The 12,556-nt window shown below is 59.0% G+C and overlaps 1 protein-coding gene across 11 annotated transcripts; it reads left to right on the plus strand.

Moving 5' to 3' along the window:
- The first annotated feature begins 290 nt into the window (after positions 1-290).
- LOC105236220 (translation initiation factor IF-2-like) lies at positions 291-12,556 on the plus strand. 11 transcript variants are annotated; one of them, XM_034666554.1, is made up of 7 exons: positions 291-687; positions 3,217-3,344; positions 4,412-4,631; positions 6,162-9,447; positions 10,775-10,859; positions 11,399-11,510; positions 11,632-12,556. In XM_034666554.1, exons 1-4 carry the CDS (start codon positions 365-367, stop codon positions 6,487-6,489), a joined length of 999 nt encoding a protein of 332 aa, XP_034522445.1. In that variant the 5' UTR covers positions 291-364; the 3' UTR covers positions 6,490-9,447; positions 10,775-10,859; positions 11,399-11,510; positions 11,632-12,556. The 11 variants fall into 11 exon arrangements, 3 of the variants coding, with proteins under 3 accessions (XP_034522445.1, XP_034522447.1, XP_034522448.1); XR_004627190.1 differs by lacking the exons at positions 10,775-10,859; positions 11,399-11,510; positions 11,632-12,556 and adding an exon at positions 1,816-1,954 and having other exon boundaries at positions 3,220-3,344; positions 4,412-5,772; positions 6,165-9,442; XR_004627186.1 differs by lacking the exons at positions 10,775-10,859; positions 11,399-11,510; positions 11,632-12,556 and adding an exon at positions 1,816-1,942 and having other exon boundaries at positions 4,412-5,772; positions 6,165-9,442.

A 12,556-nucleotide genomic window follows, 5' to 3' on the forward strand; every position in this document is an offset into this window, starting at 1 on the left:
TCTGATCATGATCTCAGGGTGGTCGGATCAGCCCCAAATCCGGCTCCAAGCTGGGTGCAGCGTCTGCTGGGGATTCTCTCCTTCCCTTTGCCTCCGCCCCTCCCCCAAATAAATAAAATCTTCAAAAATAATGTTCGTAGCTTTTTGTCATCACAAAGTAATACATACTCAGTGTGGACGTGGAGACAAAGGAGGTAGGCAATAAGACACCGCTCCAATCGCGCCCTCCAGAAACAATGGACCAGGGTCGCCGGCTGCTCAGGCCTACTTTCGGCCCGAAGGAGGCACACGGCCGCCCTCACAAGCAACACCCCTCATCCAGAGCCTCCCCGGCCGGTCCTGAAGCGGCCCAGGCCCGGGGGGAATGACCCTGCGCCCTGGCGCGCGCCGAGGCCGAGCGGGGACGCGGGACGCTGGCCTGGGCGACGCCGCCGGGGGCCGCCAGGTGGCAGGCGCGCTCCGTGACCGCGCTCCCGGCCTCCCCGCAGCCCGTCGTCCCAGCCCGCGGGGTCGGTCCGGTCGGGGCGGGTGGGCGCGCCAGCCGGTCGCAGCCGTGCCGCCGAGGAAACCCACGGACGCCGAGCCTCCCGGAGCAGCCGCCGGCGGTCCCACTGCGCCCGCAGCGGCGCACAAAGGTGGCGTTTTTTCCTACTCTACGGATGAGGAAAACGGGGCTCAGAGAGTTAGGTAATTACGCAAGAGCAGGTGGTGACGGGTGGGGACAAAAGCCAGGTGTCCCGGCTCTGAGCCTCTCCCAGCNGGCCGCCAACAAGCAGGGGCCTGTTTCCTGACTCGTCTGACCCTGGCTGTCCCTGCGGAGGCCCAGCACACGGAGCAAGGTCATCCAGGGCGAAATTCCAGCCTGGGCCCTGAGCAGTGACTTCGGTTTTCCTGATAAGGCTCAAGAAGGGACCCGGAGTGGCCTCCCCACACCCCCACCCTGTCAGCACCTCCACTCCTGCGAAGCCTCGGCTGCAGACAGTCTGCCTCGGAAAGAGACAAAGAGAGACCCTCGGGCAGATAAGGGGAGACGGCGGGGGAATAGACAGGGCAAGGAACACACAGGAAGGAGACGGACAGGGACCAGGCAGCGCCATAGCCGAGCCCGTGGGTCCGGAGCTCCAGAGACTGGAAATGCTGCCCAGCTTGTGCTTGCTAAGGTTGGGACTAGGAGATGGGGAAAGAGGTGATCAAGGCCAGAACAGGAGGGGTTTGGGGCGCGGGAGGAAAATGGAGTGGGCAGGCAGCTTTGTGTGCCTGGGCCTGGTTCCTAATGTGTGCAGACCTGGGACTGGTGGGTGAGGGCGATGGAGGAGTCCGCATGAGCCATAGTCTCCTCGACTCCAGGAGGCCAGGCCGGAGAGGTTGAGATGAGGGCCTGGTGCCAGGGGAGGGGCAGAAGGAGCTGGGCCCGATTGCTTACCGGAGGCCTCTGACTTGGGACTTTGTCCCTGCACACTCGGTGCAGAATATTTGCACCCAACACTGGCTGTTTGGCTTGGCAAGTGAGCAAGGTGTAAAGTCACAGCTGGCCTGTGGGCACCCAGTCACTGAATGCAGCTGAGTCAGTCACAGCCGCTTCCCCCACCCCTGGGGCCGAGAGCGCGTGCCGGCACACACAGTCCTACCCGCACAGGTGCGGTAGAGACGCCGTATGTGGCTGAGTCACAGCGGCCTCCTCAGAGAGCACGTGCTGGCACGCACATGCTCGCAGGTGCCCGCAGATGCCACTGACACCGGATCCCGAGTCACGGACGCTGCGGAACCCCGAGGAGGGCACTGAGAGTGTGTTCTGCCATCCCTGTTTCAACACAGATACCCGTATACACTCACACACATGGACGTGCCCACCATACATCCTACCGTGACTGCCCGTCATACTAGGGGATCAGCAACCATATGTGGACTGAATAAATGAGGCACCGAGTGAATGAATAAGCAAGTACGTGAAAATGTGAGCGACACTCACACTGCTTGGATAGGTAAAATTGGTTGGGGAGGCGCTGCAGGGTGGGTCCCTAGTCTATGTCTGTAGGGAGTTGTCTTGCTCCAAATATAGCCTCCGTGGGCGGCAGGGAGCCAGGGCTGCCTCCCAAACTGTGACTTCACTGGGCCTGAGGCCCAGCCTCTGAGGAGTTGGAGAAAATTAACAGAGAAGAGGCTCCAGCTTTCTGCAGCCAGGGCTGAGTTGTGACACTGGAGTTGGTGGTGACAGTGTACTCTGGAAATATCACTTGCTCAGGGGCTTGTGCTAATAGGGCAGAGGGCTCTGAAGATGGGCCGAGAAAGGACTGGTTCTGGGCTGGACCCCTGGGAACTGCCTGTCCTGAACTTCTGGGGCCAAATGTGCAGGAGGCACAGCCCCACCTGAGAGCTGGGGCAAGCATGGTGCCTGGGCCCACCTGGGGGTTGCCAAGGCAAGGCCTATTAGATGGTCCCCCATCTGGGCAGGTCTGGTCCATGGCTGCTCCCCTGTCTTCTCCTCAAAGCGTCCTTTCCGTAGCCACTCTGCTTCTGCCCTAGTTCATCATCTGGAATATTGGATTATTACCCCAACCGGTCTTCCTGCTTTAGATTTCCTCCTCTAATCCATCTTCTTCACAACTGCCAGTGTTCTGTTTCTCAAATACAGATCCGATTACATAACTTTTCGGCTCAAAATTCTTCCATAGCTCCCCACTGTTTAGCTGGCGTTCAAGACCCTTCATGATCTGGCCCCACGCTACCACGTGTGTTTTGCGGGGCTGCCATGTAGTGGGACAGTTGTTGGTTCTGATAGGTGGGTGGGTGGACTCTGGGCCAGCAGGCGCTCTTGGGGATGAAGGGCCCAGTGGGCTGTTTGACTAGATGTCTAGATGGTTGGGAGTCTAGATGTAGGGTGGAGATGTGGAGGGTGGGTGGAAGGACAGTGCTTGAGTCAAGACTATTTTGGTTGTAAGGAACAGAAACCCGTATCATCAGGAAAGAGTTGGGAGACAGCTGAGGATAAAATGGACCACCTTGCAGAGCTCACCAACATTCAGGTCTCGTGCAGATTGCACCTGGCAGGGCAGGAAGGGCGCCCTTCTCTCCACCTTTGGTGGATCTCTCAGTCTGTCCTCCCTCACCTGCTTGGGCGTCCTCCCGTGCCCAGCGGCCATCCGCTCAGCTACTCTTGCTCCTTTGTCCCAGAAGTCTTTACAAAGTGCTTAGTTATGTGCGTGTTTGTGCCTCAAGCAGGCTTCCATGTGCCGAGAGGCAGACTGCGAAGAGGAGGTTACGGCCTTCACCAAGCCTGCTTACTGAGGGGAGGGACAGACAGGCCTCTGTGCATGAGGCGCGATGCTGTGGACACGGCGGAGCAGGTGAGGAGTGCGGGGGCAAGGCCAGAGCTGGGTGCTGTCATGTGAGCCACATGCCGGGGAGCATCTCTGGGCAGAGAGCCAGCAAAGTGAGGGGTGAGCTCAGGGAAGTCTGGGTGGGGGGGGGGAACCGTCCTGGGATGAAGGCAGGACAAGTGCGGGGGTGGCTGGTGCGGGTGAACAAGGGGCCGGGGGTTGGGGAGGAGGCCGGATGGGTGACGAGGGAGGGGCTGCCAGAGGTTTTGTAAGCTGTTGTAAGGTCTTAGAGACTTCCAGTCCAAGGAAGAGGGAATGGGGGGCACCGGACGGAGGATGCCCTGAACGTACATTTCTAGGGGCCCCCTGGCCACTGTTGGGTGGAAGTGTTGCTGAGGTCGCTCCTGCACAAGCCCGGGTGGGAGGTGGGCCAGGTTAGCCGTAGCAAGGTGACAAGCGGTCAGGCCGAGGGTGTATTTTGAAGGTAGGGTCAACTGCGAGTGTGAGAACAGGGAACATTCCGTCGAGGACGACTTCGCCTGTGGCCTGGGCAAGTGTAAGGATCCCGTTTCAGAGGAAGAGAAGCAAGGTTTCTGTTCCGGCGGCGGGCGGGAGTGCAGGGACAGGAGGTGCACCTGTCACACGGTCAGGGTGCCTTTGGGTGCTCAGGTGGAGGCGTCGGAGGCAGCCGGGGCTCGCGAAGAGCTCGAGGCCGGAGCTGGACGCTGATGAGGCGGCCCTCAGCGCCAGCCATCCGGGGACGGGGCAGAGAAGGGACGGGGTCCGGGGCGGTTGGGTCACCAGGCAGCACGGGCGCCCTGGGCCGAGTGGCCGAGAGGCTGGAGGGAAACCACGAGACACTGGGTGAGAGCCTGTCTGAAGCCAGAGGGGTGCTGGCAGGAGCTCGGGAAAGGCGGGGCGGGCGAACCCTGGTTCCCGCTCACGCCCGGTTCCTCCGTGCCCCCCGGTGACGCGCCCCGCTCAGCTCCGGGCGCACAGGGACCGCCGCGGTGCGACGTGGCCGTTCAGCTCCGCCTTTCGGCGCCTGCCTGTGTCTCGGAGCGGGCCGAGCGCGGGCTCCCGGCTCTTTCCAGGCAGAGGACGGCAGGCTTCGCGGAAAACCCGTGAGGGGAACACGTGGTGCGATAGTAGCTGGCGTGCAGGGCGGGACCCGCCTTCTCAGGGAGACCGCACCCTCCGCCGGAAAGGAGACGGTGCGTGCCCGTCCACGTGCGCCGCCTCCAGCCCGGACCGCCTTGGGGCCGAGTTTTGTGCCGAGTTTTGTGCCGGCCTCCCAAGCTTCGAGCCGCGTGGGTGCGTGTGCGTGTGCTGTATCCAAATGTTCTCTAGGACATCTGAAAGGCTCCTTGGCCTGTATGGTCCAAGGCAAACTTGGGGTCCTTTCTCCTCCCCCACAGCCAGGCTTAGTCCCTGGTGCTCCCCCTCTCCCCAAGAGGCACCACCGGGCGTCCAGCTTTGCAACTCAGGAAGCTAGGGGGCCTCAGACACCTCTCTCTGCAGCCTCTGTGGCCAGACTAACCCCCGTTTCATCCTGTTGCCTTGATAGCTCTGGACTCTGTCCAGTTCTTCACCTCTTCACTGCCCCTTCCTAATCCTAACCACCGGCACTCTTCCGCTGGACCACAACAGCCTCTTACGTGGTCTCTCCACATCTCTTCTCACTTGCCTCCCTCCAAGCCTCAGACATGGGGACACCAGTCTCCTAGAGAGAGTAGGGCCTGCTTAGGGTCACAGTAGGGCTGGAGTTCCCAAGGCAGGAAGGCTAACCCGCATGCAGGCTGGAGGTTAGACACAGAGCTCATCCAGGCCTCCTTGGGAATGGAGAGGAGGCTCTGAAATTTGCAGTATCGAGTTTCAGAAAACACGGGGTCAGGGTCAGCAGAGCAGCTGGTAGTGGGGAAGGCCAGGCCCAGCTAATTTCCTGTCAGAATGGCCCAGAGGCCCCAGCCCCTCTCTGGGCTGGCCACAGGGGAGGAGATGCCGGGAATGGCTCACATTCCTCTGGCTGGGGCTGCACTGAACCTCCAACCTCCGGGGACCTGCGGGGAGTGAGGAAGTGGATCTCTGAGGCCAGAATTGGGGGCTCTCTGCAGGGACCAGGCATCTGGTGTCCAACCCTTCAGCTGGAATGGGGCCAGAGACCAGAGAGCAGACACAAAAAGAGCGTCACAGCTGCTGAAGCTTTAGGGTAAATGAGCCCAGCCTCACATTCAGATGAGGAAACAGGCTCAGACAGGACCAGAGCTCACCAGGATCACATGAGCTTCCCTGTTCTAAGCCCTTAACTCTGTTTCTTCTGGCCGGGCATGCATTTCCTGGAAGGCCTAGCTTTGCTGAGTTGTGTGACACCGGGGGACGAGCTGGGCTAGGACTCTGCTCTTCTTGGCCAGGAGGCAGGAGCCCTCGCTTCCAGCCAGGGATATATGCTTCTCAGGTGGTCTGTGGGGTGGGTGGCAGAATGTAAGGGTGTGGAGAAAATGTAAGGGTGCTGAGTCAGCTGTGGGCCCTTCTCTCCTCTCCTGGAGGCCCTAGCTCATTCCACCCATGGAGGACATTTGATGTCCTGGTCAAGTCCCCAGGAGGGTGGGGTCATGGCAGTGTGCTCCTGGCCTCGAAGGGCCCTCTAAGTGGCCTGGCCTGGCTGGGTGGGAGGAGGAGGTCAGGGGTCCCCGGTAATCTCCTTTCTTTGATACCAAGACTGGCCTGGCTGAAGTATGATGGCTGGGGAGGGTGAGACCGGGATATAGTCACTCAAGCCTGGGTTCAAGCCTGTCTCCATCAGACAGACCGTCTGACCTGGGCATCTGACCTCTCTCTCCAAAGCAGGGAGCCCTCAGCTGCAGAGAGGAGAGTGGCTACTCGATTTCTCTCCATCAAGTCACACGGTGTGTCTGTGACTTGGGCAGGGGGCCGCCTGCCTGACGCCGTGGGACACAAGCCCTCCCAGAGCCTGGAAGTGCTGCCCACCCCCTCTCTCCAGCAGGGCCCCCCGCAAGTGTGCGGCCTGCCTGTGGAGCCAGGGCCCGGGCTTCTGTCTGCCCGGCTGTCCTTCCTCCACTGGACTCAGAGGCTGTGGCCCTTTTCAGGTCTCTCAGGCACCAACCTGACAGTCCTGTCCCTCTCCCCTCTCCCCACTGCCCCTGGCAGGTAGGCCCCCCTACAGACGCCGCCTCAGGACCGTCTCTCCAGCCCCGTGGCCTGCTTTCTCTGATCTGAACAAGCACAACGGCCCCCAGCGGCCCCCACCCCCACTTCACAGTCGCCCTGTGCATCTTCGCCAGGGGAGCTTTCTGAACACGTCACGTCCTGGCTAACTGCCTTTCCGTGCCCTCCTCCCCTTGCCCTTTGCCCAGCCAGCTCCTTCTTGTCCTGAGAAGCCTCAGTGGCATGTACCCAGGGGTCAACCTGAAATAAAGAGCCACGACAAGAGGCAAACGAGTGTGTATTTGGGATCCAAGAACTGCAGACTCTGGTGTAACCAGTTCCTGCCTTCAGGTGAGAGCCAGGGGTCTCACGGGAGAGGAAGGGGGGTGACTGCGTGACTTGGTGCCAACGGACTGCGCTGCTGTGGGTACGCACGGACTGACTCTTGGGTTACCCAACGGCACTCTTCCTGCTACGCTTCAGTCAACGGCTCTGTCTCCCGAAGGTCGGCAGCCAGCAGTGTTCCGGCCAGGAGGCTGCTGTCCTGTTGGCTCCGCGGACCGCTGCGGCCCCCACTGCTGTTGTGCCCGGTTCAAACACGGCGGGCAAGGCGATTTCTCTGCAGGGGCCTCCCCGCGACGCTGTGTTAAAATGACTGCAGTCACTCAGTTTTTCCCGCTGGGAGGTCTTCTCTGACGCCCGGGGCTGGGTTCAGGGTCCCCACCTGGCCCCAGGTCTGATTGCGCTGGCTTCCACAGCTGGCAGGTGCGGAGGGCGGCTCGTTTCACTCGGGGTCCGAAGCAGTCGGAACGGGCACCAGCACAGAGCAGGTACCAATAAAGCTCGGCTGACTGAGGGGAAAGTGAGCGAAGGTGCAGAAAGAAGGACCCTCTGTGGCTTTGGGTGACTGCCGCATTCATGGTAGGCTCCGTCCCGCAGCGGGAGCTTTGGGAGGAACACGTGCCCCGTCAGGCTTGCCCTGGCACCTCGCGTACTGAAGCCGCCGCCTCCCGCTGGTGAGGCCGCAAGTGATGGGGTCACAGCAGGGACCCCCAGGCTTCCCTGCTAAACCCAGCTGCCCCTAAGAAATGAGGATGTTGAGAGAGGTCGCCAGAAACAGGTGGACGGCAGGCGACAGACGGGCCTGTGTCCGACAGCGTCTGCATGCAGAGCGGCTGTGTCAGCAGGGTGGGCCCGTGTGCAAGCGTCCATGTGTGGACAGGCGGGCCCTCGTCTGTTGTCTGTGCGTCAGGACTGTGTTTGCACCTATGTGTGTGAGCACGCCCCCCCATCAGGGCCTGGCAGTAACCCCCCCGCCGGCACAGCCCCCCAAGCCCCCACCTCCCGTGGCACTCGGCCCTCTGCCTCCCTCTCGCCTCTCCCCAGGCTACCCCGAGTCCGACGTCCCTGTCCTGGGCTCCTGTGCCCGCACACCCTTCTGTCGCGGCGGGTCGGTTCTGTCAGGCTGTATTCGTTTTCTGTGGCTGTTGTGACGCGTGACTACAAACTCAGGGGCTTCAAACTACAGACCAATTGCTCTCCAGGCTCCGACCTCGTCTGTGGGATCTGTGCTGCTGCCTCCGCAGGAAAATGGTGAAGAAAACGGAGATAAGCCCGCACGCGAAGCACCGCTGCCCCTCCAGTGGCAAAACCAAGATGAAGGGACGAGCCGTGGGGCCCTGGCATCGGGGCTCCTGCGTGAGAACTGGAAGCGGATGGTGCCCCGGCCACAGCACCACTTCCGCGTCACGGTGACGTCGGCCGTCCGAGGACTGAGGAGTCGAGAGACCAGTAGAAGCTCCGGCATTTGAAACGTCGCTAGCCTGTGGTCAGTGGGATAGTTTGTGTAACGGAATAAACCCCAGATCTGTTATCGTCCCGTTCTGAAGGTCTGAAGTCCACGTGGGTCTCGCCGGGCCAGCCTCCAGGAGTTGGCGGGGCTGCGTTCCTTCCGGAGGCTTGAGGGGAGGGTGTTTTCTTGCCTTTCCCAGCTTCCAGAGGCTGCCCACATTCCCTGGCCCCTTCCATCTTCAAAGCCTGAGTGACTGGCCACGTCTCTCGCGTGGTGTCTCTGCCACTCGTTTCCGCCTCCTCCCTCCACTCGTAAGGACCCTTGTGATGACACTGGGCGCGTCAGGATGATCTCTTGAGGTCCGCTGATCACCTGCAGCCTTAATTCTCCTTTGCCGCGTCGGTAGTATGTTCACAGATCCTGGGAATGTGGCCGTGCACGTCTCGGGGGTGTGGGCGTCACTCCGCTCAGCACAGATGGTCTGTCTCTCTGAGCTCTCCCTCCCCCGGAGACCCCTTGGCAGCGAGAGTGTCCAGCCTGTCCTAGGTCTTTATTACATACCTGAATAATTCTGATCCAGTCAATGATGTGGTGAGAATTCGTTTGTGCTGGCTACTTTCAAACATACCATCCCGACTTTTCTTCCCATTTTATAGGTGAGGAAAATAAGGCTCCGAGGAGTTAGGCGGCAAAAGCTAGTATGTGACAGCGCCGGGAGCGTCAGTATACACCGCCGTCAGGTGGAAAACGCAGAGGGTCTAGAGCTCCAGTGGGGAGAAAGCCCTAGACCTTGGGCGGAGGCCATGAAAATACACCTCAGATTTCAGACCGGCCCGGTGGCTGCGCTCTCCTAGCCTCGCGGTTTGCGCTGAGCCCACGGGCGGCTCTCAGCCAATGACTAAGATGGGGTCCTTCTTGGGAGATACAAGGTTTCTCTGACAGGCAGTTTTGGCACAAGGGCTCCCCGTTGGCCTTGCTCCTTTTAGACCTGACTGCAGCCTCACTCTTCCCCTCCACCTCCCGTCCTCTGTCTCTTGTTCACAGGGGTCAGACCTGCATCACTGCCTGCCGCGCCCTCCCCCTCCCCCCGCCCGCCCTATGCCCTCACACGTGTCCCCCGTAAGTCTCCTGCACACAGAGAGTCCTGTCTTGGTGGAAGGACCAGAACTAACAGTAGGTGGTCTGAGGAGACGGGGGGCCAGATGGGGATTTGGGCCTGTCTCAGAGCACACGGGGAAGAGGATGCCATCCTGGTTGATGGGGGCCCCAGATCGTCCCTAGAGCAGGGTAGCAGCTCGAATGCTAAAGATTTCACTGGTGAGGCCTCGGGAGAATTTCCTTAGAGGAGGGGAATGTTGGGGTGGGTGTGATCAACCAGGCATTTAAAAAATAAGGTGGGGGTGGGTGGGGGGTGGAACAACGCCCTCAAAAGTCGGCTGGTCACCGCGAGCTCAGGCTGGTGTTCTGCCGCGGGCTGAAGAGGGGCTGCGGCCACTGACCAGCAGTTCCTGGGGCAGTGCGCCCGCCGGCAGGCCTCGTGGCAGCTGACAGAGACCGCTTATCTCCGGCAGCGCAGCACAGACAGAGCTGAGTGGCAGGCTGAAGATAAGAGCTGCCCAGATAAGTCTGAATGCTCAGCCAAGGTAGATATGTGAAGGTCAGGCCCTGGTGGGGAAAATCTGGAACCTGCAACGCGAGATAAAGGCATCAGGACGGATGCCCCGAGGGTGTGGGTGCCGCAGCCTTCCTGACGTTCTAAGCTTACAGAGGGCCACCCCTCCTCCTGAGAGCTGCCACCTCTGCTGTGCCGCAGGTGCCACAGGGGCCTCACCCCTGCCGGGCGACAGGCACCTTCTCAGGAGCTGCCCCCACTTCGTCCCCTGCTAGCCAGGGACCGTAATTAGGATTGAATCCCAGAATAATCCAGCTGGGGGCATCTTGGGCCTGACAGTGCAGGGAAGAGAGTATACATGAAAGGAGAGTGACTATCACAGACACTGGCAGGAGCCGGGGGAATGCTCCTGGGATTGGATTTGGGGAACGCATGATGAAGGGGGCTGGAATGTAAGGCTGGATAAGCAAGAACTCATGGATTTGGGGGCACTCTCTGGAGACACAGATTTAGTACCTTGGATGGGACACGAGGCGATAGGGCAGATTCTGCTGGGGGTGGCTCTTAGAAGTCTGGAAAAAGCAGCGGCCAACACTCAGTGAAGTGGTAATACCTGAGTTTTCCTGGCAGATGGTGAAGAAGAAATAAGCTGGCAAAAGTGGGCGTGCTGGAATGGATATATTATGTAAGGCCAGTAATGACGGAGGGGTAGGCAAGGGGACTCAACCCACTGAAGTTGTGGGGAAGGCAAAAGGAGCACGGTGTCCCTAGGGGCAAAACAGGCAGCCGATATGGCTCTGCTTAATAACTACGATGAAAAAAGCAGACAGGAATGGGGGTGCAGGAGGCAGGCAAATGGAAAATCTTGGTCCCTTGCTCATTTCCCAGACCTTAGCCACTGTGCAGATCTGGAACCCACTGTCTCAAGAGGGGCCAGGGGTCTCAGAGGAAGAACCCTGCAAAACTGCAACAAGTATGTATGGTGATTCCTGAAGTTTTCTCCCAAAGGTCTATGGCCGTTTATTTGGGTGACTGTTCACTAGAGAAAAGGGACTAGTAGACACAGAGTTTTAGTTGACGTGAACATCTGAGACTCAAAGCATCATCATGGGCCCTTTTTCAGAGTGGGGCCCCTGGAGGTCAGGGAAAAGGGGAGTCACGGCTAAGGTCTGGCTTGCAGTGGGCTCACTGGGTCCACGAAGCTGCCTGGCAGTCCTTGTACCTGAGTGCTTAGTACTCATGGGCTCTGACCGCTGGAGTGACCCCCGCATCAGGCCACTGGCTTACTGGGTGGGAGCAATCGTAGCAGAGAACGCCAAGTGCGGACTTCTGACACTGCCTTCCCCCGGCTCCCTTGCCTTGCCCAAAATAGTAAATAAAAAAATCTCATCTCATACCAGGGGATATGGCAGAAAATAATGCCACCATTAACAACTTAAAGGATGAAGGGGTGGTGGTCCCTACTGTTGCCCCATTTAATTCACCCATCTGACCTCTGCATGAATCTGACAGATCCCGGACGAAGACTAGCTGGGCCGCCTCAGGCTGAACCAAGGAGGAGCCCCGCTCGCAGTGGCTGTGCCAGACATGGGATCATTGCTAGAGCAGATTAATAAGGCCGAAGGTATGTGGTCTGCAGTCATTTGGTCAATGTGTTCTTTTCCGTTCCAATTAGAAAAGAGGGTCAGAAACAGTTCATACTCACATGGGATGCACAACAATGGTCATTTACGGTTCTGCCTCAGGTTGTGTGAGCTGCCCTGCCCTCTGTCTTAACGTGATCTCAAGAGATCGGGCCCATGTGGACATCCCACGGAACATCACACTGGTCCGTTCCATCAAGACCCCGTGCTGATCAGGCTGGATGAGTAAGAGGTGTCGTGTCGTGTGCTGGAGGCCACAGCTCGGTCACACGCACTCCGGAGCGTAGCACGTAACACCTATGAAGATTTAAGGACCTGCCACTTTAACGAAGTTTTCGGGGGTTCAGTGGTCAGTGAAAGAAAGTGAAAGTAAAGAGGACGGGAAACGGTTGTGTCTTGTATCTCCGCGGCTGTCTTTGGGCGCAGGGACGGCACGGCTTTCTGGGCGGCGCGTGGAGCTGCCTGCTGCAGGGGGGCCCCAGCAGGAAAAGGCTCTGCGGAGGGCCGGCCTACCGTGCCTGGAAGCTGAAGCCTCGGGAGTGTCCGCGATGGGAAACGGGAACAGAGTATGGAGCATGGAGCTCACGGCAAGTCCCAGTGGGAGAATCCCCAAGCAGGCCGCTGGGGTGCCACGGCAGGGCCACGTTATCAGCAACGGCAAATCACACCCTTTGAGAAACAGTTTCTAGCATGTTACAAGGCTCTGGGAGACACAGAACACTTGACCAACATACACCAAGACGGACATCTGAAACTGGCCAGTATGACCTGGGTTCTGTTGGAGGCATCAAGTCATAAACACGGACGGGCCTGGCAGCAGTCCGTAAGATGGAAATACTACCTCTGGGATTGAGCCTGGGTGGGGCTGAGGGCAATGAGTAAACTGCATGAGGAGACAGCATTAATCATTTTTTGGATTGATTACATGTTGAAATAATATTTTTGACATACTGGGTTAAGTAAAATATATTAAAAATAAGACGAAATGTTATTAAAATCAATTCCATCTATTTCTTTCTACTTTAAA

The sequence above is a fragment of the Ailuropoda melanoleuca genome, chromosome 8 (genome assembly GCF_002007445.2).
Source record: "Ailuropoda melanoleuca isolate Jingjing chromosome 8, ASM200744v2, whole genome shotgun sequence".
NCBI lineage: Eukaryota > Metazoa > Chordata > Mammalia > Carnivora > Ursidae > Ailuropoda > Ailuropoda melanoleuca.

Coding starts and splice junctions, on each gene's coding strand:
- LOC105236220 (XM_034666554.1), top strand. CDS start 365: ATGACCCTGCGCCCTGGCGCGCGCCGAGGCCGAGCGGGGACGCGGGAC. Junction 3,345..4,411: donor CTGTGGACACGGCGGAGCAG/GTGAGGAGTGCG, acceptor GGCTCTTTCCAG/GCAGAGGACGGCAGGCTTCG. Junction 4,632..6,161: donor CCAAGCTTCGAGCCGCGTGG/GTGCGTGTGCGT, acceptor CTCTCTCCAAAG/CAGGGAGCCCTCAGCTGCAG.